We start from the raw sequence: 27,508 nt of genomic DNA, 5'->3' as shown, positions 1-27,508 counted from the left end.
TCATACATCTTATAATACTGATATTCACCACAGGTATGAAAGTATAGATATTAATGATTCTTTGGGGAGGCAGGAAAGGATGGAGTTAGGTCCATTATTGACTATTTAGTTAGCAGAGGGTGGACATGTCAGCTTATGGAAGTGTTGGAGCTGAAGTGAATTAAAGGGTGGGATGGGGTCAAAGGCAAGGCCCTGGGTGCATTGAGGAGTGTGTGGAAGGAAAGGTCACCTTCTTTCAGGATAAAGATGGGTATGTTTGATGGTATAGTAGTCCCACCAGTTTTGTATGGTTGTGAGTTTTGTTTAGAATCTGTCAGAAATGATGGTATCAAGGGGAAAGGTGAAGTAAATAAGGTTTTAGGCTATCAGGGTTAGGACTTTTAGGAAGGCAAAAGGCATGCATAGAATAGAATAAGTTGGATAAGTGTAGAATACTTGGGATGTGGGCTGAATCACTCTATATGAGGCAGTTAAGATAAACCTTGGGAGTATTCTGTGGAGGTTGCATGTGGATGGTAGATTTGATTTTTGGTACAGTATACATGACAGCAGCTGAGGGCCAGCCTACAAATGAGGCCATTTACTCACTTAATTATGCCTTTCAGTTTCCCATGCTATCTCAGCTTTAAAAAAAAAAGACACCAACTCATGCCCTCTCCCATCCATTCAACACCCTCCCACAGCAACATAGAGGAAATTGTAGTACATTTTTTTAATGATGTGTTAAGTAGACATATTCTGAAAGGAAATTCTTTTTATTTCTAGATAGGGTTAGTTTTATAAGAATTACAAAGTTAGCTTTGAATAAAAATGCATTTTTTGGGGGCGGGGGTTAGGGGATGAAAAATATTGTCCATTAATCTTCTGTTTGTTGTAGAATAATAGTGACAGACACTTATTTTACATACATAGGAATATATATTTTTGTTCTTTTATCTCTGATGCTTTCTAATAACCATATCTTACTGTCCTTTTTAGGGTGCAACTTTTAGTGGAACATTTACCCAAAAATCGGTAAGCATCCTAGATTTATATTTCAATATTTTTATATTGCTTACATATGAATAAAATACTTTATTTTTTCTTTTGATTTTTACATATGATTGTTATTGTTTTTTCTTCTTATTGATAGATGCCTCTACGACCACGTATTAAACGGGTTAACATGCGAGATCTAATGTTTTTGATGGAGCAAGAGAAGGAGCTCAACAAATCACCGCTTCTGTACCGTTCTTACCTCAAATAGCCAGTGTGGGTGAGTGCCAGGTGAAACTGCCTCTCCTTTGCCCTGCCTGCTGTGCCTACCATGATTGCTGCTCCACCCACACCACCACTAGCCTGGTGAGGCATGTTGACACTGCCATTGTGGGAGTGGTGGAGTATGGAAGACATCCATGTAGTTCCAGTGCATCTAAGGTGGTAGTACCACTAAGGCAGAAGATCTGTGATTCTCTCATGCAGCATTGCAAGTGTCTTAATTATTTTCATGCCTGTGGCATGGTTGCTCCACAGGGACTGTGATAGGGCTGGAGCCTCACTGTGTGTGTGCGGCAGTGATTGATACATGGACTGATGTGCACATCCCGAGCACATACTTGGCAACACCAGTGAGGTTGGAGTTAGACAGTAGCTCTAAAGTGTTGTTGCCACTGTGACTTGCAGCCACCAGCCCTCCACTGCTTCAGCCCAGTATAAGTGGACTTGCATATAGTGGCTTACACACCAGTGAAGGTACAACCGAACCTTTCTTTTATTCCCAAAATATATATTATCAACCCTATTTTGTGCATGAACTGTATAAATATTTCTTGGATAGGAAAATCTTCAAATATTTTTATCTGATACACATCGTTAAAATGTTAATAAGGAAAATAAATGAAAACTTTGATACACAGCCTCTGTAGATACTGTACAGTTTATAAGAATTGAGGCCTTTTTCTGTTATTGTATTGTTCTTGTAAAATACCACAGATATATGGTTTGTCTTTAATGTACACAAAATAGTGGAGACCAAAAACCAAGAATGCATCTCTTTTTCAAATTAAACGCCTTCATTCAAGAGAAGTATAACACCCTAGGTATCCCTAGATAGTACATTGATGGCACATGTCAGTGTATGGGTCTTCCAGGGTAAAGCAAAGTTGCCAAAGACATAAGCTTGAATTTTGCAGTTTGCTTCTGCGATGAGGGTTGCTTTAAGAAAAGTTTTGTGTTCTTGTTTGTTGGCCTTAAACCTTATTTATGAATCCCTAAGACTGATGCTGAGTCTTTACCCCAAGGAGTGAGTGTTGCCAAAGTTGTCTGTATAAAGCATGCTTCATGGTGGGATTACTGCATATGCAAATTTTAGGGGGAGAGGGAATTATCTTAGACAATATGATATTGAAGCCCATTGAAAAGTAGACACGGTAGTTCAAGCTCATTGGTAACTTGTGAATTTATATTTGCGCTTAAGCATCTTCTTTTAGAAACCAGTATTGGTTTGCATTTTCCATGAAATTTTTCTTATGCATAGATTTTATTTTTGATAAAACTGTTAGTTCCAATACTTTTTCAAGTATCGACAAAAATATATTTTCATTAGCTGAGTATGATGCATAGACAAAAGAATTGGTTATAAATATGCAAGGAAACCCACTTGAAGCTTGCTCCTATCAAGGAGTTGGGAGTTGTAAAAACTCACAGGTATTTTGAAGATGAGTTACAAACCATAAATTGTTTTCATGATATTGAACTTCACTGGCTGAATGCTTGATAATTTACTGATTTATACAGTGAGGACCAAGCTATCCTAAGTATGGAAGTTATCTAGTAATTTATCAGCCTTTTGTCTTTAATGATTATATGTATTTGCTAAATTTTCATGGTTTGTATGTCACAATATTATTGTTCTCAGTTTTCAGATATTTGTGAGTTGGCACAGCTGTTCAGCTTTTTGCACCAGAGAATGAGTTGTCTGGGGTCAGAGTGTGCCGTCCTGGAATAGAATGGAATATGTATCCAAAGGAATTACTCTATCTTCCTCTCTTTACCTTTGTCACTCTTTCTCTCTCTCTCTCTCTCTGTCTCCCCTCTTCAGTAGAGTAGTGATGTGTGTATAGAGTAAAGCAAAAGTTTTAAGATTTATTCATAAATAACCCAAAATTGTATGCTAGAGAACTGGATAGGGAGGTATGTAAAAGGGTTTCATGTTTAAGTTAGAGGATTACCCAAACATCTCGATACAGGCATGAGTTTTAAGATTATTCATTCCAGTTTCATTAATGTCCACATGGTTAAGTTCCACATGGTTAAGTGGACAAGACTAGGCTTCCACGTTTTTCTTTCACTAGCTCGTATATGTTGGTGTCATTTTGATGACTTAAGCTTGTGGTTGCAACTTGAGTGACACTGGTTATTAGTGTCAGTCAAGTGGCAATGCCTTTTAGTCACCACCACTCACCTGCCTCAAGTTAACCCCATAACTAGGCTTCTTGGGCTCATAGAACTTGTAGTTCTCCTCCAGTGGTTCCATTGTTGGACTAACTTATTCTGCTCACATAATATTCATTAAATTTGATGAAGGTGCATACCCAAATGTTATTAAGTCTGTTGTGTAGTGAATGAATATACCAACAAGTACATCATTCTGTATTTGATTTGGGTATAGGCATCATGCCCAGAGCCCTTCCAGCATTATATGGAACTTTTCCTTGCTTAAAATTTAATTGATCTTAATTTGTTTACAAATGAAAATTTCTGTGTAACTGCTTTCAGTACTTTCTTTTGGATACATTAAAATGAATTCTTGAAATTGTTATGAATTGTTTTCTCTGCTTATAATTACAGTTCTATAAACTGGAAGTTCTGTTGTTGAAAGTTTTTGGAATGTATGGTATATGAAGTGCTTTGGCAGACTAGTCAGTATTGGTGAGCATCAATAATTTAAAATTCATTCCTTGCCCAAGTTTTATAAGTTCACTGCAATGGTTTAGGAGGAAAAATAGAAGAATGGGTTGTATGCATCAGGTGGCTATTTTGTATCACCTTCAGGGTTCTTTATAGGCCTCCGAATAGCTTGGTCAGTTTATTCCTTGGTTTTAACATATGATATTTTGCACATATCAGATTCAAAATAAGGAAAAGAATCTTCAGGAAAAACACTATCTTCTGAAAATATGTCAACCTGATTCTGATGATATAGTTTTTGTTAATGTATGGGTCACCAGATTATATCCCAATACTCATTCTTTTATTATCATTCTAATCCAGTTTGTGCTTAAAATTTGGGTGTTTATAGTATTCATATTTGACTTCTTGATGACATGAGTGTAGTCTTAGGAAGGCTATTGTCTGTGTAAATGCAGGTGATTTAAGACCAAATGCAGTACAGTTTGTATAGGTAGTAAAATAACTTAGTTAAGAAATTATATGATTTTAATAGGTTTTATTTAATTAGACTTTCATGAAGTATTTATTCTTATTTTTGTATTTATGCTGTTTTATATCAGTGTTAAAATGACTGATTTTGCAACATAAAAGTACTTCACTCAATTTTCAGCTGTACTCTTCGGGTCACTAATGATAATCACACCCATGTCATAATTAAATCTCATTTGTTAAGATGATGGTTCATATCCATTTTCATGATTTTTTCAGAATGAGGTGTGGCACATTTAGAAGTTTGAAAATGAAATTAGTGGTTTATCGATGCTCATTTTCTGTGTTTGACTCAGCCATTTGGGCATTATTAAACCTTAACTAAACACCAGTTGCCATTGGCATAGCACCTGTTTTTGTTAGGTTGGACATCTTTTATTTTGAGAAAGACACAAAGTTTGAATTGCACTTTAAGGGCACCATGCAGATTTTGTAGATTTTGTAATCCATATACTGTAACAGTTTAGACCATTGCAGGTTGATATTTTTATATGAATTATTTATCACTCTGTTTAATAAAAATCATAATCAGATCATTGTGTTTTGCATGACTGTATTACATAAAGTAGTAATTGATTTTTTCAGAGGAATCCAAACTTCCATTTTTTATAACCATTGGTTTGTAATGACACCATTTAGTAATACAGAATAAGATCAGACATCAAGACAACATATATCTCTTATGAAATCCATCACATCATTGCATTTCTCAGGTTAGTCCAAATATACACATATTGACCACAACTTATAATTCTTTTATTAGAGACTAGTAGAAAATGCTCAACACATTTTGAATCCTTATCTATGCTTTGTTTCTCTGTATGCATGCATATATTATGGGATGTACTTCCAAGTACTTTAAGCAAAGTACATAATACAAAATAACAACTGTGCTGTGGGCTACCACAAGTTTATTTCCTCAAAACCAACTATATTTTTTCACAATGAAGATAGTTTTGCCCATATCATGGTTTGCATTAACAAAACGTTAAAATCCAGATATTTGTCTTATATCAGACTTACTCCTTTGATGAGAGTTGGGAACACCATGCCATTTAGGAACCATGGCCTGGTAGAGTTAGCAGGGTGTTAATTGCTAGAGCATACTCAGGGTTGGTAATTTTCATGTTAAGGCCCTAAACTTGCATCACCTCAACTAAGAGTTTGCCATTCCATTCAGTAAGAAACTGTATATCATATGTTTAGCTTTAACAAGGGATCACAAAAGTTGCAGGTCTGTATCCAACAACAAATTTAGAAACCTTAAAATTTTGCAGAAACTTTAGTAAAAGTTTGTTATGCACTGGAATCCAGTGCTCCAAAGCTTGACTGCCAAACTGGCACACAATATTAAATTTATATCATATTAAACCTCTAGAGAATGTTCATCTCTATATATATGTTGGCCTTTTTCACTTTTTTTTCACTGTAGATATTTTTTATGTCTATTGGTAACCCAACTATCTGCATTTTGTATCTACAAAACATAAATTTATTTGTAATCACCCTCTTCCAAGTTCAAAGATTATATCGGGTGTTTACTGGAGAGCATGCGATGCTTGAGGACGGTACTCTTCTGTGCCAACCACTTCAGAGTTACTGGAAAAGGATTCAGTGTCTGCAAGAAACAAATGTTTATAAAGATTTTTTATTGTATTTGCTTTAGTGGCCTACTGGGGGACTTGTGGTTCCCAATAAAACAAATTTTTTTAATTCAAACTTTTATTTACCTTCATGGTTATCTTGTTTGAAGTAGTTATTAAAGTGCCCAGATCATAATAAAATGGTGTTTGAAATGAAATTGAGCAGAATGAACTTTAAAAAGTACCATGATATAAATGCCATAGTTGTAAAGCATATTTCAAACCTAACCCCATGTTAATTGCTTCATGGCAGAAACAATAAGCCTTGCATGACATGTGCAGAAGGCTTGCCAACCACTGGGGTATTTTTGGAAGACCCCATGGTTGATAAAGTACAGAGTATAAGGGAAATGGGAGGGTTAGAGAGTGACCCTTGAAATACTTTGTCCTATAATGAACACTTTAGGGTTACAAATAAATATACTTCAAAAACAATTTGCTTATTCAATGAAAGTAGAAAGAATGATGTACCAAACTAGATGATAATATAATGAAAGTATATCACCACTGATGTTACACCTCTACTATAGAGCAGCCAGCCAGGTATGATGCACAAAGGTCACCTTGACGTTCACCCTATTATACCACCTGGTTATGACACTCATGCCCCTGCTTAGAAATGGTGGCGCTAGCTGGATTGGGCCACCATGAGCCACAGCCAAATGACGACAAGTGCACAATACATGGATAAATCTTTGGTGGTGCAATGAAAAACATTGAATACTCAAAAACTTGATGCCATGGTTTGTGCACTGGTATGCATTACTTGAGGTGTATAAACTTAAAACTGTGTTAGGCAAGGGTTATCTGTACTTGAACAAGGAAAGTGCTGAGTCATTCCATTCCTCTACATTTGAAATGATAAGTCAAATTATAAACTTTACTCATATTTTTTCCCTGCTATCTGTCTGCCTATATCTTTAGATTTCGTACACTTTAAGAGTTGGTGGTGTTAGATGAACCATCTCAAACACATCTGCCAATATGTACACTTCATATATCGTACAGTTCCACAGCACAGGATACCAAGGTTTTAGTACACTAAGAGGTTGCTCTCTTTGTGTTTGTGCTTGTAATAAACAGGGAAGACCTATGCATTTCCGTCTTTATGAAAAGCATTGATTCATTAAAATCATGAGCAAAGTAAAGTGGTAATTCCTCAATCATGGACCATTAAAATCCTAGCCGTCTTAGTGCAGTTGCCATAAATGCATGCATATGCCAGCATAGATAACTCTCAGAATACCTCCATGTGGTACAATGTTTCACTTAATGTAGCTAGTTGTGGGATTAAACTAAGGTAACATTGGGATGCTTGCTATTGAAAAATGCTTGTATGAAATTAAATAATGCAGAGATCTTGATGTCTAGTTTTTTACAAGAAAGAAGAGTGATCTTCACTTGACCTGCCTGGATCAGTGACGTGGTACAGAAAAGTTTTCCCCAGTTGAATTTGTGTTTGTTGTAAAGGTAAGAAAAATCACTAAGAATACAGAGCTATGTAGAAAACTTACCCTACGCTAATTACCTTGCTTTTATTTACTATTACTCTCAGCTTTCTTCTTTCACACACTTTACCAAACTCAGTCACCAACTTCTGCAGTTTCTCATCCGAATCAGCCATCAGTGCTGTATCATCAGCGAACAACTGACTCGCTTCCCAAGCCCTCTCAACCACAACAGACTGCATTTTTGCCCCTCTCTCCAAAACTCTTGCATTCACCTCCCTAACAACCCATCCATAAACAAATTAAACAACCATGAGGACATCACGCACCCCTGCCACTGTTTCCCGCATCAGTAAGGTAGTGCCAGGAAATGGAGGAAGAATGGCCCATCCACTCATATGCACATATACATAAATGCCCATACATGCACATATGCATACATATACATATCAACATATACACCTATACATACATATACATACACAGACATATACATATTTATATATACACATTCATGCTTGCCGTCATCAATTTCTGGCACTACCCTGTCCCACAGGAAACAGCATTGCTACCCCCTGCTTCAGCGAGGTAGCGCCAGGAAAACAGACAAAAAAGCCACATTTGTTCACATTCAGTCTCTAGCTGTCATGTGTAATGCACTGAAACCACAGCTCCCTATCCACATCCAGACCCCACAGACCTTTCCATGGTTTACCCCAGATGTTTCACATGCCCTGGTTCAGTCCACTGACAGCACTTCGACCCTGGTATACCACATCATTCCAATTCACTCTATTCCTTGCACGTCTCTCACCCTCCTGCATGTTCAGGTCCTGATCACTCAAAATCTTTTTCACTCCATCCCTCCACCTCCAATTTGGTCTCCCACTTCTTGTTCCCTCCACCTCTGACACATATATCATCTTTGTCAATCTTTTCTCACTCATTCTGTCCATATGTCCAAACCATTTCAACACACCCTCTTCTCTTTCAACCACACTCTTTTTATTTCCACACATCTCTCTTATGCTCTCATTACTTACTTGATGAAACCACCTCACACCACATATTGTTCTCAAACATTTAATTTCCAACACATCCACTCTCCTTCGTACAACCCTATCCATAGCCCGTGTCTTGCAGCCATATAATATTGTTAGAACTACTATTCCTTCAAACATACCATTTTTGCCCTCTGAGATAATGTTCTCTCCTGCCATACATTCTTCATCGCTCCCTGAACCTTTGCCCCCTCCCCCATCCTGTGACTCGCCTTCCGCTTCCATGGTTACATTCGCTGCTAAGTCCACTCCCATATATCTAAAACACTTCACTTCCTCCAATTTTTTCTCCATTCAAACTTAATCCCAATTAACTTAGTCCTCAACCCTACTGAACCTAATAACATTGCTCTTATTCACATTTACTCTTGACTTTCTCCTTTCACACACTCTTCTAAACTCAGTCACCAACTTCTGCAGTTTCTCCTACGAATCAGCCACAAGAGTTGTATCATCGGCGAACAACTAGACTCACTTGCCAGGCCCTCTCATCCCCGACAGACTGCGTACTCACTCCTCTCTCCAGAATTCTTTCATTTACCTATCTAACCACCTTATCCTTAAACAAATCAAACAACCATGGGTACATCACACCCACCTGCCACAAACCGACCTTCACTGGGAACCAATCACTCTCCTCTCTTCCTACATGTGTACATGCCTTGCATCCTTGGTAAAAACTTTTCACTGCTTCTAGCAACTTACCTCCCATACCATACACTCTAAAGACCTTCCACAAAGCATCTCAATCAGCCTTATCATAAGCCTTCACCACATCCATAAATGCTACATATAAATCCATCTATTTTTCTATGTCTTTCTCACACATTCTTCAAAGCAAACACCTGACCCACACATCCTCTACCTCTTCTGAAACCACACTGCTCTTCCCCAGTCTGATGCTCTGTACATGCCTTCACCCTCTGAATCAATACCCTCCTATATAATTTCCCAGGAATACTCAACAAACCTATGCCTCTGTAGTTTGAACACTTACCTTTATCCCCTTTGCCTTTGTACATTGGCACTATGCATGCATAATGCCAATGCTCTGGCACTTCACCATGATCCATACATACAGTGAATATCCTTACCAGCCAATCAACAACACAGTCACTTCTTTTCTTAATAAATTCCACTGCAATACCATCCAAACCCACTGTCTTGCCGGATTTCACCTACCGCAAAGCTTTCACTACCTCTTCTCTTAACCAAATCATTCTCCATGACCCTCTATCATCAAACACATTCACCAAACCTTCAAAATACTCACAACATCTCACTTCATCTCTACCTGTTATTACTTCCCCCTTGTCCCCTTCACCGATGTTCCCGTTTGTTATGTATATACTTGTTCACCATCATCCATTCCCACGCCGCCCGCCTCACAAACTGACCAGCTGGAAAGAAATTGTAACGAAAATTGAGCACCTCTGTCGTGTTTAACGCCCATTTTATTTAAAGAAATAAAAAAAAGAGCATATCTAGAAAATTAATACAATTATACAAACCGCTGATGGAGTAGATTTGACGTGACGGATGAAATTACAAGAAAAGGCATTATCCTTATGGGTATGTAATGTCTTCCTGATGACGAGGGCCAAGAGAGATGGCACAGAAACACTACCATGATAATGCTATACTGATAAACAAGAAAGTATAGGTCAAGAGTGAATTGCTGCTGCTACTAGTACATTTGTAAGAATACAAGTGATGTAAGAATCATGTTTTATCACAGATGAATAATGTTGCCTTTTAGCCTAGTTTTGTGGTTCTGTCGCAGAAGGGAGGCGTTACTGAGGTCCTGTGCTGTTGCTACTGCTGCAGGAGAAGGGTAGTGGGCTGACATAAAGATCACACGCAGTTCCTACCCGAGCTGGTGGTCGGAGATGTTTTTCGGCTTAGGCCTGAGTATTTTGTACCTGTAGTTGATAGCCTCACTTCACTGACCCTTAGTTTGTAGTTGAACAACCAATGTTTAATGCGGAAGGGTATTAGGCATGCATACATAATATTGCTGTTTTATGTTCATTGTCTGTGTGTGTGTGGATTGCGCTGTTGACTTTACGTTGAAATAAAAGGCTAGGGTAAACCATGGAAAGTTTTGTGGGGCCTGGATGTGGAAAGGGAGCTGTGATTTCGGTGCATTACACATAACACATAGAGACTGAGTATGAACGAATGTGGCCTTCGTTGTCTTTTCCTAGCGCTACCTCGCGCGCGCGCGGGAGCAGAAGGGTGCCATTTCATGTGTAGTGGAGTGGCGACGAGAATGGATGAAGGCAGCAAGTATGAATATGTATGCGTGTATATATGTATATGTCTGTATATATATGTATGTATACGTTGAAATTTATAGGTATGTATATGTGCGTGTGTGGGCCTTTATGTATGTATGTACGTGTGTATGTGGGTGGGTTGGGCCATTCTTTCGTCTGTTTCATTGCGCTACCTTGCTAACGCGGGAGACAGCGACTAATTATAATAATAATAGTAATATATATATATATATATATATATATATATATATATATATATATATATATATATATATATATATATATATATATATATATCAGAACCTTCGCTTCACCGTGAAGAGATACATGCCGATTCACCAGAGAAAAGAGAAAATAAAAACGGTGAGTGCTTAAGTTACTTTACTAAAGTGTTTGTAAAAAAAACCACTAGTCAGTAACTTTTAATTATCAAAAGTGGGTAATCTTGAGCAACGATGGTAGGCAGAAATCTCGCTTACTGTATATTTTTTTTTTTTTTTTTTTTTTAAAGAACGGGGTTTTTCCAAAAGATGGGCATAGAAGATACTTATCTCTGTTGAATGCGTCCATAAATGAATACGATTATATACTGTCATGGGGCCGTTGAGTTGCATTAGTAGGGAAACTAACCATACCCTTTTCCCCCTTTCTGACTGCACTTCTGGTATTACGTTTGAAGACAAGATGCGTTAAGATGTAATACTGTCATTCGCTGGTGCTGGCCTAAAATGAATCGCTGTATCTTAGCCCCATCGCGATGATATTCGATATGGGGTTTGAGTAAGCATTATGTAGTTTTGAATTTTTTCTCCAAAAGTTAGAAGATAATAATCATAAAACCCTTACTGATTTTCAAATGGGGCCCAAGTGGATATCTTTCTCTAAGTCTATATCTTTGTCAGGCTAACATTTGAGAACTGCGATCAAATTTTAATTTCCTTCGAACTTCTTATTTGTGTCAACTTACATGGTTATCCTAATTTTCTTAAGGCTGAAAACATTCTCTGCAGGATATCCAGAGCCATAGCTTGACAAGGTAGAATGGACATTCTCAAGGTTAGATCCACCCGACTTGGTTCCTTCACTGGTTTGTTCCCAGCCATCGTGTTTGTAACCTATCTGCTGCAGCCATCAACTTGTATATGAAACTGTCTTGATACTACTCTTGAGCGTAATGGTGCAATCTTTGAGTACGACGATTCAACTCGAGCACTATATCAGTCTTTGAGCAAGACTGGGTGATCCTTAAATTAAACACTACAGTACGACTCTAGTACGACGGTATGACCCTTAAGCACGACTGCATTCAAAGGTCGTACCGTCATAATCAAGGGGTCAGTGACAGTGGGAAACAATGTCATTTATGAATGCAATTCCTCGAAATTGCCGTCATTTCCCAGGGATGACGGGATGCACGTGGAGACGGACAGACCGCAAGATCTCGAGCGAAAACAAGCTGTGTCATGGTATTCATACATAAGAGGAGACGAACCCCAAGATTGTATACTTCTGAGGGAAACTGCAGAAACAACAAACTTTTTAATATCTCAAGGTATGCTGTCGATACGAGAGGAATAGATCTATTCAGACTGATTGATACGTATTAAAGATGCAATGTTTCACATAGATAAGAAAATACGGACTATCAGTGTTAGTTTATCTGTTTTTACTTGAATGCTTTTGCTTCTACTTGTTTTAAAATGTGTTGTGACATATCATTGAACAATGACACCACAGAAAGGAAAGTAAGGAGACGTGAAAAGTTTAGCTTTGATTAGGGTCGTCTTGGCGACTGTAGTAGCGCCTTCTGCCAACAGATGGCGGGCGTGCGGGGCCGGTACTGCCCCGCTGTGGCGCGAGCGTGTCGTCTGCGTCCTCTCTCCGGTAAGCTCCTCTCTCTCCTGCATTATTTGGGCTATTTAGGCCGGTGTTACAGTGTTTGTGCGTCCAGTAAGGGTGATTATCACGGCGGTGTTCGCTTGTTTAGTGAATATGTCAGTGAAGGACCATACCTTGGGAGTTAAATTCATATGACAGCAACGGATGGAGTAATCAATAAGGGAGTACCGCGTTCTGTCGTCATTTATTTGTTATTGTTAGCCGGTGATATGCAGTGAATGTATCCAGCATACATTTGTATGTTCTGCACACACACAGGAGGAACATTCGCTAATGAATAGAAGGAACCGTGTGAAGGATTTGTAGGCGTTGATGTGAGTGACTGCATGAGACGCCAAGTAGGAGTTGGTTGGGTGTTATTTTAGCGGGAGGATCAGCTGTGCAGGGTAGGGGAAGATGCTGGTCATCTGCCTCCCTATCTCTCGTACCTATCAGTATGGACGATCTTCTGCTTCGTTCAGCCATGATCGTCCGTTTTAACAGAGAAGGGGGTGGGGCTCCCGCCATATTAGTCCTCCTTTTAACGCTTCTGCCAATGTTGACAAAGGAATGAAGCAATGGATCTTGCCGAGGTTTAAGTGATTTTTTCTCATTATTCAAATTACGACAAATGTCTTACCAAGATTTTACTGTATAAAGTTTCCTGTGATGTGATTTCGTATATCTAGTGTTCGGTGGTGGCAGTAGTTAGAGATAGGTAGAATGGGAAACCCCTCCTACGAGGTTTAGGCTGTGTATCAGCTATTTCCTGTCCTTTAGCTTCAGGTGATCACCTTGGTATATGCTTGACCCGGATTCATTGCCATGGTCACCCTGCCCCACAGTCATTGCTGTGGCAACCCAGCCTTGCATTCACTGCCATGGTCACCCTGTTCGGCAGTCTTTACCGTGGTCCCCTTGCCCCCGCATTCATTGCCGTTGGTCCCCCAAACCTGCATTTATTGCCGTGGTCCCCCAGCCCCCGCATTCATTGCCGTGGTCTCCCAGCCCCTGCATTCATTGCCATGGTCCTCCAGCCCCGCATTCATTGCTGTGGTCTCCCGACCTTGCATTCATTGCCGTAGTCACTCAAGGCCCGCATGAATTGCCGTGGTAGGGCCATGTTTTTCTTGGTTGTCACATGAGGTAATATTTTTTTTTTTTTATTGTCCTTGGGTCGGAATATATCATGAAAGTTGGTATGTTTTGTAGGGACGCGTATGTGTTGCCCTTGTTATAATGGAAGTTTGTGACTTTCACAAAACTCTTTGGAAATATTGCTTACCTCCGAATGCCAGAATTTGTTCATGCTTTCAAGTATCATTTTTCAAGTTCTGAATAATAGAAACGTATTTCGAGGTGACATTGATATTTTTTTAAGTTTATAAACAGGCTGTTGTGGACGCTATAGCAGCCAACAGAGGGTGAAGTTGTTAGCTGTAGACGGGTAGTCTTTGCGTTGGGTACGATTGACCAATGTTGGGCCCGGGATGTATATTGATGCGCACGTTACACTACCACTCAGCTTGCGCTCTGTTGCAGCTCAGGACTTTTAGTATACATTCAACGTCCACAGCCTTGTTTGATATTTGGTGCTTTGTACAATACGTTCAGCATATATAATCGTGTAGTTTTGTATAGTGTGGTTAGGCATACCTTACCATATGTAGCTTACATCATGTTCAGCATATATTCATGCTTATGATAGGCTCGTTAATCAAGCATTAATGCTGTCGTTTTATATTGTCATTCCAGGGAAGGTTAGCATGCATTTATGCTGATAATCATGCTTATATTTAACGTGTTTATGATATTACTCATAGCATGAACAGAATTTTGTTATGGGGCACTCGTTATAATCGTCCACTTTTAGCGTAGATTTTCGTTTCCCTGGGCTGACACAGTAGTTTTTGCTCAGCTTACTCATGGTCATGCTTGTGTCATAGCATTCTCTCGCTGTAGCTGTGCTGAGCCAGGCCATACTCTTAAGTGTTAGTGAGGTCTATCCTGTTTGTTTCACTGTAGACACAGTAAGTATGCTGTAACGGTCTGTACAGGCGCAATCAATACATTTTTACCAGTGACGCTCCGTTCTGTCACAGCTAGTGACGTTGAGTATACAGTCACACATGTATGTAGCCATATCCTGCATAGTCACAGGTCTCTCGAGCTGACAGAACGACCCTCAAGCACGATGATACGACCCTTTGGCATGATGGCATCAAATCGCATCACAATCAAAGGGATGTAACTTGTTCAAGGGCTGTAAGGTCGTATTCAGAGGGTGAACAAACACATAGTTGCACTGAGGAACCGCTATGAAACTAGTCTTTTAGCATACACACACAAACATGACTAGGCTACAAAGCCAGTCGCAACACACACACACACACACACACACACACACACACATGTGCGACTAGGCTGGAGAGCCACTCGTAGCTTACTCAGATGTGCTACACAGCTTCACATCATTCCATGTGAAGTGATAATCCTTTCACATACTAAAGGTAACATACACAGCTAAACAGCTTAAACATGAAATCCCTTTCACATACTAAAGGTAACATACACAGCTAAACAGCTTAAACATGAAATCCCTTTCACATACTAAAGGTAACATACACAGCTAAACAGCTTAAACATGAAATCAGCCATTACAGTGAAAACGATGGTTGAAAGAGTCATTCTGGGTCGTAGGCTTCATTCGTGATTATAGCATAATTCATTTACATACATTCACGTTCACGTTCATTGTTAAATTTTACATGCACAGTTGCGTTGTACAATATCATACATACATGGGTTACATCGAGTTAGGGTCACTGTCACATCACATTCAATCACTGTAATTAAAGATCTCATACATTTACTGTTATACAATCACATAATACATCTAGATAGATATTGCATTCAGTAACTTCTATACACTGCCAAAACAAGCTCATTCGCATACATTTACATTATACATTTACTAGTCACTTCATCATACATCGTACACTGTCACCTGGAATATTCAAAGTTAGGTCATGAATTGTCACATTATGCATTTTTATACTTACAGTGACATATTGTCTTATATTGTCACTTCAAGTGTTCATGATCCATTCATTCACATTTTTTTCTAGTCACATCATACGTTCACGTAGATAACATATATTGTCATACATCGTCATATTATACATTCATTCACATCATACATTGTTATACTGACAAATCATATATAATCATAGTCACACTGAATTGCGTTATATATTCCCGGGGGCATTATACATTATTTATCAGTCAGTTACATCATACATTGTCACACATTCATGGTTACATACGTTCAGAGTCATATTGTACGTTCACTTTTAAACTTTAACGTTGTCAACATAGCACAATCACACAGCATACATTCATTCATCTTCCAATCGCTTTTAACACTAGCAGCAAGTCACCACGCACACGTTGACTGTACGTAGACTCTAAGACTGCACGAAGAATGAACTGTGTTCTTGATTAAGATGAAAGATATGAGGCCATTGTTCGGTTGGAGAACCCGCGGAGGGATAGCATGTTTGTTGGCGAGGTTCGGTACTGGAATAGTGGCTGATGTTCCTCGTTAGTGGGAATTGTATGGTCGATTGTTGGTGAAGTGACTCCCAGTGTTTGATGGTTCGTTAATTTTTTATTAGTTGGTTTGTTGAAGTGGCTGTCATTGTTTGGTGGATTGTTCGCCGTGAGGTGGGGGTAGTTGTTTGGTAGCGCAGTGAGTATCATGGTTTGGTGAAGTGACTCGTTGTTTGGTGGTTTGTTGTTAGTGATGCTTTTATGGAGATGAAAATGCTGTGATTCTTAAAGAAACGGTCGATGTTTGTAGCGAATAAGCATCATATCTTACATATTCCTTCTTTGCTGAATTGTATTTTTAATAGAAATGCTTTATATATATATATATATATATATATATATATATATATATATATATATATATATATATATATATATATATTAAGGTAGTATAACTGTAGTTGGAAGTGGATGGATTCGGGAAATGGATGGATTTGTAGTGGGATGGAGTCATATCCTAGTCAAGAGCGATGAATTCATACCAGATTTTCGCGTGGTGAAATCTTATTTTTGCAGGCATATTCTCAGCCTAAATTACTGAAAGGTTACTGAGGCAAATGGATAGCAAATGATGCTCATGCAGTGTTGACAAAGTTCTACTGGCATTCAGGTGACATTTGTTAGTAAAGCTTTTGTTAAGGTCGGTTGCCTACGTATCGCGGAGTGTTCTGGTTTAGGACACGAAGAGAAAATAGATCTAGGACATTAGCTTGATATGAACAGTTTCATGTGACAGTAAAGTTATGAAATGAGGAATTGGCGTGGAGATGGTCGATGGATAGACGTTATTGAGGGCCCTAATCATAGTCCCCTATGACTGTAGCGGTTTCTTTGTCGTATAGGATTCAGTGTAACGATATCTCGTAGTTCTGTAACGGACGTTGTGGTGATACTAGTGTAAGTGGACCAGGGCTCACGCGAGATTTCTCCTGGCGCGTTAGTTTTGGCAGGATTTGCTTCGGATTTTCGAGGTTTTAGAAAATTTTCCCCAAGCCGTTGACGTTCATATTTCCGACTTCATGTCTGTTTTTAAAGTATGATTAATGCTTTAAAAAAATGTTGTTTAATGCAATGTGGCCAAAGAATGGCCACCAGAGTACAGAATGGGTGAAGATATGATTGTTGCCAGAGCAGATTGTGAATTTGGCCTCAAAGTGAGCTGAAAGTGTGAATGTGGCTGAAGATAGTGAACTAGGCTCCAACATGAGCTTTAGTATGTTTGTAGCAAGAGGAGTATGTGTACAAGGCCACAGTGAGTTGCAGTATGCATGTGGCACCGGAAAAGATTCATCAGTAACTTCAGTTACTGATATTACAGGCAACCAAGGCCATTCGATCTGCTAGGAAGGTGGAATTTGCAGGCCTTAATTTGGAGAATCGAAGCCATACGTACATCTCATATATTTTTGGTGATTCCTTTATAGATTTCTGAAATTGATTACTGCTTAGAAGTCAGATGTTTTGGTCTAATAAAAAAAAAAAAAGGCTTCTACATCGAGTTCCAGCCTTTGGAAAACTGTCAGACTATGATTACGTCAAAGAAATAAGGATGTATGAACGGGGAGCTTTGCGAAATTAATGGTTGGAGGAAAAGTGAAGAGCTAGGTTTTTTTCCCTCTTGACGGGCGAATGTTTTCATGTTTAGGTTCAAGGATTTTGGAAGAATGTAAAAGGCTTATTTTTGTTCCATCTTTTAGATGAAAAGAGTCTATGAGAAATGTTGGCAGTGCACTTTGAAAGATATTGTCACCATGCAAATCTTCTTTGTCCCATGGCAAAAAGGAAAACTGACATTCATACACTCCGTATTTCTCTCTTATGATCATTGCGATATTCGTAATAAGATTTTAACTCCATATCTTTCTGAGCTCAAACCTTTACGGATGTGGGAAGGTTATTAACGTAACGCATATTGTTTTAAAGGAGGGTCGACAGTCTCTCTGGAAAGACCACAAGGGCTTAGGACTTTGGGAAGGGGAATTACTGTAGCCTTCCGTCATTACCCTTATATTTGGGAACTAGATAAAAACTTTTTGACTGATATGACAGCCTGATAGTCAACCGCTCGAGCCAGTTTGAAGTAGGTAAGATTATATGATGAATGACATTGTGATAAAAGTCTTTATCAGGTGATGGATGTGGTGTGTACAGAACCTGCGGTGCTGTTTGTTTCACCATACTGTCTGATACATGCAGGAGGCCATGTCGTACCGTCACTTTTAAGTTTTTAATTTAGCAGCATTTTGTCTTTAACATATTTCTCACTGCAAGTGTTCGAGTTTTAGAATTAATTGGTCACAAGCGTGTCATGCTTCGCATTTGAGACACAAACCAAGTTGTTGTATATACCTTGATATTAGATTGTATAGATGGTAGGCCACCGTGAATTTCGTAGATGTCCGACAAAGGTTCTCTTCCTCCCCTGGTAACTCTGCTTTTGAATAGGCTTTGGTCAACGTTTACTAATGGCAGAGATTGATTCCCCCCCCCCCCCCACCCCCAGAGTTTCTCCGCATATTTGGTGAGGATTTGATTTAATAACGGTACGTAATTGTTGGTGTTGCCGGAATGCCTCTGGGGAATAACTTCACAACGGTGCAAAAACACTTTCTCAGCGACAGGCGCTTTCGGTTTGAGTTCGATTTTTCTTTTTCTCATTTCCCCAAATATATATCTGGATGACCCATAAACTTTATGAATTGTGATTAGGACTTTTTTTTCAATTGCCAGGCTTTGAATACGCATTGACGTAAATGCATGATTGTAGATTTCAAGTAATGTTTTCAGGGATATTTCTTACCTGTACTAACTTTGCTGTAAGTTGTATGGTTAGATTAAAAATGAGAGATTGTTTCGAAGAAAATAATGACGATATGTACCTCATATCAGTGAATTGCATGTATTATAGTAGATTACACGGAAATCCATGGAATTAGATTTCCCCTTGGATATGTCAGTGTTTCCTTGTGGTCAGCGGGGGAGGCCTTAAGGCGTGACTGTGGGCAGGTCAGCAGGTGTTGGCGGCTGTGTGGGTGACGAAGGCGTGTCCTGCTGTGGAGTCTGATGGTGTGGGCGTGGCATGTTGTTGCCGTTTTGGTGTGCATACGTTCTGCTTTCCCCACCTTCAGTGAGCCACCCCCCTCTGACTACACACACCACCCTCCCTCCACTTCACGACCATGTGAGTGATTAGTCGTCTATCTGTAGATAAGCGAGCCAGAAAATTCATATGGCGAGATATAACGATAGGTTGTTCATATAGCGAGATAACCAAGCTTCGTCAGTTTTGTCGGGCGCGTCTGGCCTCGCTGGCCTGGCTAGGCTCCACGAACATGTAAACGGTTACGTGGCGTCAGCGACGAGACGCTGGTTTCTGGAACCTACCCAGAGGAGCATTTGTCATCTATGACAGTTCCGAATTACTATTCGCCAGCGAGCAGATTTGTCAGGACGAAATTGGATTTTTTTTTTTTTTTTACGCTTGACCTCAGTTGATGGCCGTCAACGTTTTCTTACAGGGTAGAGAAAGATTTTTTGTATCTTTTATGAGGAAAGACGGTAAATATATTTGTCGTGTGTGTGTGTGTGTGTGTGTATGTGTCAGTTTTTGTGATTATCCATTTGTATAGTACTGGGAAGGACTTCTGCAGTCGCAGCGCCTCTTTTCTTGAACGTTTTCCTGTAAGTTTTATTGAATTTTTCCGTGCAGTCAGCATTCTTGTTAACCATCCACCCACTGTGATACTGGGAAAACACATCTTATGTCTTGCATTACAAATTTCTTGCTTAATTTCACGATACAGGCTCTCTTTGTTCCATCTTTGTATTTTCCGTAGAAATGTTCTCCTGACCTCATCGAACTAGCTGGTGTAGAAACTTGAAGGTTGTGATCACGCCACCCCTTACTTTTCTTCATGGTCGATAGATGTATTGTATCTCGCTGTAACATATAGGAGGATAAGAGTAGTGCCGGGGATAGAATGAATTTGAGTAGGGTTGTAGATGGGGGGCGACGCCTTTAATGGGCTGAATCAGGACATGAAGCGGTGACGGTAAACCGAAGAAAACTAGCTTAATGAGGCTTGGACGTGGGTGATAGACTCTGGTCATACATGATATATAAAATAGAAGCGATTTTCGATTCCTGGCGCGGAGAGAGAGAGAGAGAGAGAGAGAGAGAGAGAGAGAGAGAGAGAGAGAGAGAGAGAGAGAGAGAGAGAGAGACTAGTCGATGACATTTTGCCATTATGCACGGCTAGCACATACCGCAGGGATATTTAGAGCTGAAAATGACGAGTTGTGTGAGTTACGTGTTGTCAAGTGTTATGTGTGGGACGGGGAGAGGGTGTGTTTGTGGAGGGGTTTGCCAGCTGCTTACGTGGGGGTGAGGCAGAAAGAATAAGACAATTAAATTTCCTGTCTCCCCCAGTCCCCCCTACCCCCATTGTGTGTTCTGTTGTTCTTTGTTGGTGACGGCATTTCTCTTGCTTGTGTGTGATGGTTCTGGGGTAGTGTGTGTGTGTCTTTGCAAGGGTAGTGTGTGTGAGTGTGTGTGTGATAACTATGGGTTACTTATGATAACTATGGGTTACTTAGAGAGTTTTACGCTCGGTTGCCCCTTCTCTTAATTTTGTATATATGTACCACGTCTTTACTCCTGGACACACACACACACACACACACACACACACACACACACACACACACACACACCAGCCCGGACGGGAAGATGAACACCTGGGGTGGGTGTAGGCAGACTGCCACACCGAGGGTTCGAATCCATGCATGTCCGACTCGTACTGACTCATAGTCAGAAACCAACCACTACACCGCTGTGTGAGTTATAATGGATGTGCAGTAGTCATGTCGGGCTATATCGCACACACACACACACACACACACACACACACACACACACACACACACACACACACACGGAAGCATCGAACACCGGAAGTCCGTGAGTACGACGTAGCGTTCCTCCCGGCGTGTGTAGCGCTAAACCATGGAAGCAAAGCCGGTGATCACACAGATACAGAAGACGATGATTTCAAAATATATACGTGCTTGTGGATCAGTCATACCTTTTTCTTGGACTGCACAAAGGATGGATCCTGTGGTGCGCTCCATTATCCTAGTTCACGTGTCTGAGCACTGTTTACTGTTTGTAAGTTACGGGGAGGAAGTTCTAAATTCGTGTTGCCCCGTCTCACAATCTTGTTTATTTTTATCATGTGTTTAATCCTGTGTTCTATTTACACACACACATCCATCCTAAGCCATGTACCCCATTTCGACCATCTGTAAAATGAGGATGAACACCTTGTGTGGGTGTGGGCCAGCTGCCGCTCCCAGGATTCGAACCTTTGAAGGCCCGTGTGTGTGTGTGTGTGTGTGTGTGTGTGTGTGTGTGTGTGTGTATACGCACGTGACGTTGCACCATTAGGTCGTCGTCGGGTATTGATAAATTTCTCATGAACTTTACCTTAACTGGATGCGGTACCGTTGGTTGAGTCTGCCCATGCAAGGGTGAGAGAGATTAGGTTGGCTGTGCGATTGGACCATTTATTGGTGCAGCGTGACGTCAGCGATTGGTGATCTACGCGGGGGGGAAGGGGGAATGAAGGGGTCAGTGTGTAACGTGGTAGTGAGGTGTACTGTTGTTGGTGTAAAAGGGATCCCGGTGTTGTCAGCGTAACGTGGGTTGTTATGTATGTCTGTGTGTGTGTGTTAGGAGGACCTACCAAGCGAGCCTCATCCAAGTATAGAGGAAGACACAGCCTCCGGGTTCGAAGAATGCCCGAGATGGTTCGAAGAACTTCCTATAGATGATTCGCCTTTCGTCCAGGTTGATTTGCAGATCGTCTAAGGATGATTCGCAGGGCTTCCATGGTGATTCGCGAGTCGTCCATGATGATTCAGGGTGATTCACGCGTGGTCCAGGGTGCTTCGCAAGACGTCTTGCCTGATCCGCAGACCGTGTGGTGACCGAGGAACGCGAGACTTTCGGACTGGGTCACCGGGAAAGTTTGCGTCCGTGAGGTTGAGAAACTGCCGTTGTGGTGACAAGACTAAACACGGGCGTGGACCCTGAGCCTCTGGTGTGGCGTTGGTAGGTTGAAGTCGACGCGGCTCTCCGTGAAGGACCGAGCCACGAAAACAAGGTTGTGTGAAAATAGAAAGGTCCGTCGCCTGTTAACAAGAGTTCGTGAGATGTATACGTCCGTCCTGGGGGGGGGGGGGGGGAACGTTGGACGTGCAAAGAAAAAAAAAATCCTTGGTGAAAATGAACACATGTCGTGCGTCTCTCCGAGGCTTGGGTGATGCGCACTGGAAAAGTGGCGGCGTTGCGCGTTGTGTTTACCTCGCGGACGATGACGACAGGAGAATGCGCCTGTCTCTTGATTTGGGGTTCTGGTCGGCTATTCTTTACTGAAATGGATGACGGGCTCCTCGCCGGTTTCTCTCAAATTGTGGCCTCTGCTCTGGGTCATATATCTCGTACTTTTTTTTTCTTTCTCTAGCTGGTGATTGTCATGGGGGGGGGGGGGGGGGAGAGGCCAATTGATCATAAGACGAATGGAACACTTGGGGGACCGGTCAAATCAACTTGGTGGTGTTTCTAGGGGGTCACTAGATGTAGGTAAGTGCTGTATGGCTGGGTGCCATGAGGGACCGACAGTCGTGAGGGACGAATTAGCGTTTATGTAGGACGCAGTGTCTGCCATGAGGGGGGGGATATCAAGAGTCAGGAAATACCAGATTACTGCCATGGGGGACACAAGCTGTCATGAGGGACCAGGTGTCATGAGACAGCATCTGTCGTGAGATACCAGCAGTCATGAACTAGCTTTCATAAGGGAATAGATCTCATGAGGGACCAGATAGCATTAGAGACCATTTTACTTATCTTGTGGGACCACAGTCATAACAGGGTCTTGAGGTCACCATCTGTCATATGGCTCATGTAGGACTAGGCCATTAGGTCGCTGGTCTTATATGACCAGTTGAATGTATGACAGACCACCTGACTGTTATATGGGACCATTGAAGCGTCATGAGGTTACAGACTGTCATGACATACAATATGACTGCCATGTAGGACCAGTTAAGGGTCATGACAGACCTTAGGACATTCATGTAGGACCAGATGGATGTCATTAACAGATAATGTGACGTGTTAGTGGGACCATTTAAGTGTCATGAGGTTACCATCTGTCATGGTAAACCAGCTGCTTGACTGATGACGTAACGGAAAAGGTAAGATGCAGATAGAGGCCGCTGCATGACACATCAATGTTTATCCAACTCATTAATTCCATTGGACGCCTCCAGGGGGCTGGCAGTTGTTGGAGAGCCCAAGGGAAAGATGGGGAGGGGGTGGGGCTGGGATGGGGTTGTTCTTTACCTGGGTTCGACATTGTAACAGTACTCGAAGACACGACTGTGCATGAGCTGGACGGTACGGCACTGGATCACAAAGGTTCGGTGCTTGAGCGCGATGAGACTCCACTTGAGCGCTTTATCTCCTCGACCACCTGCATTAAAACAAGCTAGTTAAATGTAGGTCATAACTTGGTGGCTTTTCTCATACGATTTGTTACCCCAGTAAGGGGGTAAAAATCAACTTGGTAGCTCGCCAGTCTGTGCACTTGACCCAAGTAACTGGTTAACCCAAACTGAACATTGGGTAAATATGTGTACGTAATGTGTGTTTTATCAGTTTATCCGTTTGAGTGTGTGCTTGGGTGTTTTCTATGTATACGTGCATCTGTCGTATCGGTCAGTTGCTATATACATACATCTCTTGTTATTGTTACGGAACACGTGTGTTTGTACTCACATGTTCGTGTATATAACGTGTGTGTGTCCTTGTGTATGTTATTTCTTATCAGGACGAGGATTAAGGCCTCCCTCTGAGACGTCCTCCGAGCTTCAGTTCACACCAAGCATTAGGCGTAATAATTTAATTTTGAAAACCAGATGGTCATTTGTCCTTGAGCACCCCGACCCTTCTCCGAGACGGGGGGGATATTTCACCACCGTACCGGACATGTCATCCCTGTAGGCTTACAAGAGGGAGGGTGATCTACGCAGTTTTGAGCTACGCATTCTCCAACCAATCAGAATATTTCTGAGTCCCATAGCCAATCAAAATGTAAGGTTGTATAACTAGCAGGGAACGCTTGTCTTTACTGTAATATATACCCATGACACCCGCTGAGTCTCTCTCTTTCTAGCCCAGCGAGGTAAGTGCTCCACCCCTGTTGTAAGCCCTGCTGTGTTCTAAGCCTGTAAGCCCTGCTGTGCTATAAGCCCATTACCCAAGTGTTGTGCTGTAAGCCCGTTATAATTATCAGTGTAATGTTATGAAAGAACTGCCATAGAGGAAAGAGAACTCCTGGCTTGAAATCTTATCTGGAATGTTATCTTATGTTCAATGTTAAACTCACTTTCAATGTTAACGTAATGTTTCATGCTTGATTTATGTGCCTATCTTTGTACACTTGAATTCTTTCATTATAAGTAGATTTAATGTAATGCTGGTCTGTAATTCAATCCCATAACTTTATTATTGTGTTATCCTGAGTTGTTCACCTTGACAAATCTGTAACGTCCTTGCAAGACAAGGAACAGTAGTATTTGTAACATATGTTACTGGCGACCTTGCCTGATCAAGTATTGAATTCGTAACATTATTAAATCATGTATGATACATGGTTGTATCAAGCCAAACATAGATCCTATGGCTTGTACCGTGGTAAACGGACGTTGGTGTTTATAAGCGAGTATGAGATAACTTTTGGGATATAAAGCGTCCTAATAGAAAATAGATAACTTTTGGGATATAAAGCGTCCTAAAGAAAATAGAGTAAGAATAAGTGAACACTGAAGAACAAGGTGTCCACACTATCACTTTCTGGAGGAGCCAGAGCCGGAATCTGGATTAGTCATTGCTTTTTACAGGTTTGCTAGAGAGCAAGGAACGCTTGAAGATGCGCCGCCATCTTGAAGCTTACGTAATCGCATCAAACTAGACAAACCAATCAACTTTACCTGATCCCCAGCCAATGGTGCTGCTTCCCATGGCCTAGCCAAATTGGCGAGACTTGTCCTACCTCAGTGTAACCATAGCCCTCTTTACCGTAATCTCAGCCTACCTCACGTAACCTTATCCTGTATTAACGTAATCCTAGCCTACTTCACCGGAACCCTACCTCATCGTAACCCGCCGGTGTAGACTTGTCGGCTGAATAACCACCCCGTATCCTGAAAAGTTTTCCTACTATGGACTCCTCGTAGAGTCCTTGTGCCGGCAGATGATTTCATAACACAGTCCATGTCTGATCCTCTAAATCTTGTAAGAAAATACATGTAATTTTGTTGTGTGTTTGTACGGTAGGAAACTGCATCTGTGAGCTTACACGAGCGGGCTGGGGCCTGGAGTAGGGGTAAGGCCACCACGGTGAGGGTGGAGTTCTAACGGTCGCTGCACTTTAAATGGCTCAGCATGCCACTCACACGGTTAAAATGAATCTGTGACCTTCTCGTTCAGCCCAACCAGGCACCATGATCCATCCACGGGCTGTGAGTGAGGTGGGAGAGGCCTGCTGTTGTCAGGGAGATTCTGTCATTCCGCGGAACTACTTACACGACGTTGATCTCACAGGCAGACGTCAGGTCAGATACTCCTTTTTAAAGACCTCTCAAGGGTATGGAGCCTTTTATAGGTCTGTTTATGTATTGAATACACATCAAGTCCATGAATGACGAGTTTCGTACACACACAGGCTTGTCTTTGTATGTCGCAATATGTGCATGCAGACATGGATGAAAACTACATTTAGAAAGAGACCGAACATATGGTTATATATATATATATATATATATATATATATATATATATATATATATATATATATATACAAGCCTTGGTTAGCCTCGCTTGAGGGGGAAATGGGCACACCTGCTGAATAAATTTTTCGTGCATGCAGGAACGTAACGTGATCAGAATTCTTGTTACAGGTCCAGTGTATGCTTTGTAAATGTATCTTACCTGGTATTTGAGAGACTACATTTCTGTGACGAGATTTTGCTGTGAGGCAGGGCTAGCGCAGAGAGAGAGAGAGAGAGAGAGAGAGAGAGAGAGAGAGAGAGAGAGAGAGAGAGAGAGAGAGAGAGAGAGCTTACAAGCACTTTTAAGGATATTTAGTTAAACGGCGGAGTAGCGAGTAGCGCTCACTTCATGAGTACATGATAACGAGATTTTGCCATCGCGTACCGCTTACCGCACGTCTTTCTTGGTAAACTATTACGTTGGAATGTTTCTAAACCGCCACGCGCATTGGTCGATAATCAAATCGTGTGGAACTGTACTTTTAACCAGTTATCTCGTGCATGTTTCTTAGATTGCATGCTGGTCCATTGGATAGTGTGTCCCCGTGTAGGGCTCCCACATATAATATTATTGTGTAGTATCTTTTTTATGATATTCTCAGATGTTATTGCAGACTTGCATCATCTTGTATCTTGCTGATGGAACTGCTTTTTGTCTTAAGTGCATATATCTTGATTCCCTCAATATGTCGTCACACTTACACAGATATGTATCTCCTGCTAAGGTTATAAGGAGTGAGTTCTTTCATGCTTTCATACTTTTTTCCCCTTTTAGGTGAGACTGCTCGGGGTGTGTGATTGCCCTAACTGTCCTTCGAGAATACGCGATATAATTAATGATTACCCGAGGATCAGTATCTGTGAAAGAGTCCTGGTGTTACCCAGGACATTATTGAAGGCTTTTGCAGCCAAAGGCTGCGCTACGGAAATGTATACTCCTTTGGTGACTTTTTTTCATTTGCGGTGTAACCCCGACTAGGGAGTTCGGTAAGACCCACTCTCTCTCTCTCTCTCTCTCTCTCTCTCTCTCTCTATATATATATATATATATATATATATATATATATATATATCGTGTTTACTTATCGTGTTTCATTTTCCCCGTGTTTCACTGATGACGCGCAAAATTGAGATCCTTTCCAATATATATATATATATATATATATATATATATATATATATATATATATATATATATATATTGGAAAGGATCTCAATTTTGCGCGTCATCAGTGAAACACGGGGAAAATGAAACACGATAAGTTCCCAAG

At 40.9% G+C, this 27,508-nt stretch overlaps 2 protein-coding genes across 8 annotated transcripts in view; both read left to right on the top strand.

The window, feature by feature from the left end:
* Positions 1-6,132, top strand: part of LOC139758016 (transcription initiation factor TFIID subunit 4-like) — a 57,465-nt gene extending 51,333 nt beyond the window's left edge. For all 5 annotated transcript variants that reach the window (XM_071679013.1, XM_071679014.1, XM_071679012.1 and 2 more), the window contains 2 exons: positions 979-1,014; positions 1,133-6,132. In XM_071679013.1, the coding sequence (XP_071535114.1) occupies positions 979-1,014; positions 1,133-1,246 (150 nt within the window). In that variant the 3' untranslated portion in view covers positions 1,247-6,132. The remainder of the gene's footprint in view (positions 1-978; positions 1,015-1,132) is intronic.
* Positions 6,133-12,652: 6,520 nt separating this feature from the next.
* The window catches only part of LOC139758015 (putative fatty acyl-CoA reductase CG5065), an 88,187-nt gene continuing 73,331 nt past the window's right edge, over positions 12,653-27,508 (top strand). For all 3 annotated transcript variants that reach the window (XM_071679010.1, XM_071679009.1, XM_071679011.1), the window contains exon 1: positions 12,653-12,734. The gene's annotated coding sequence lies outside the window, so the exon portion shown is untranslated. The remainder of the gene's footprint in view (positions 12,735-27,508) is intronic.

The sequence above is a fragment of the Panulirus ornatus genome, chromosome 29 (assembly GCF_036320965.1).
Source record: "Panulirus ornatus isolate Po-2019 chromosome 29, ASM3632096v1, whole genome shotgun sequence".
Classification (NCBI taxonomy): domain Eukaryota; kingdom Metazoa; phylum Arthropoda; class Malacostraca; order Decapoda; family Palinuridae; genus Panulirus; species Panulirus ornatus.
The sequence above is the reverse complement of the archived record's forward strand: the minus strand, read 5'-3'. Positions and strand labels throughout refer to the sequence as shown.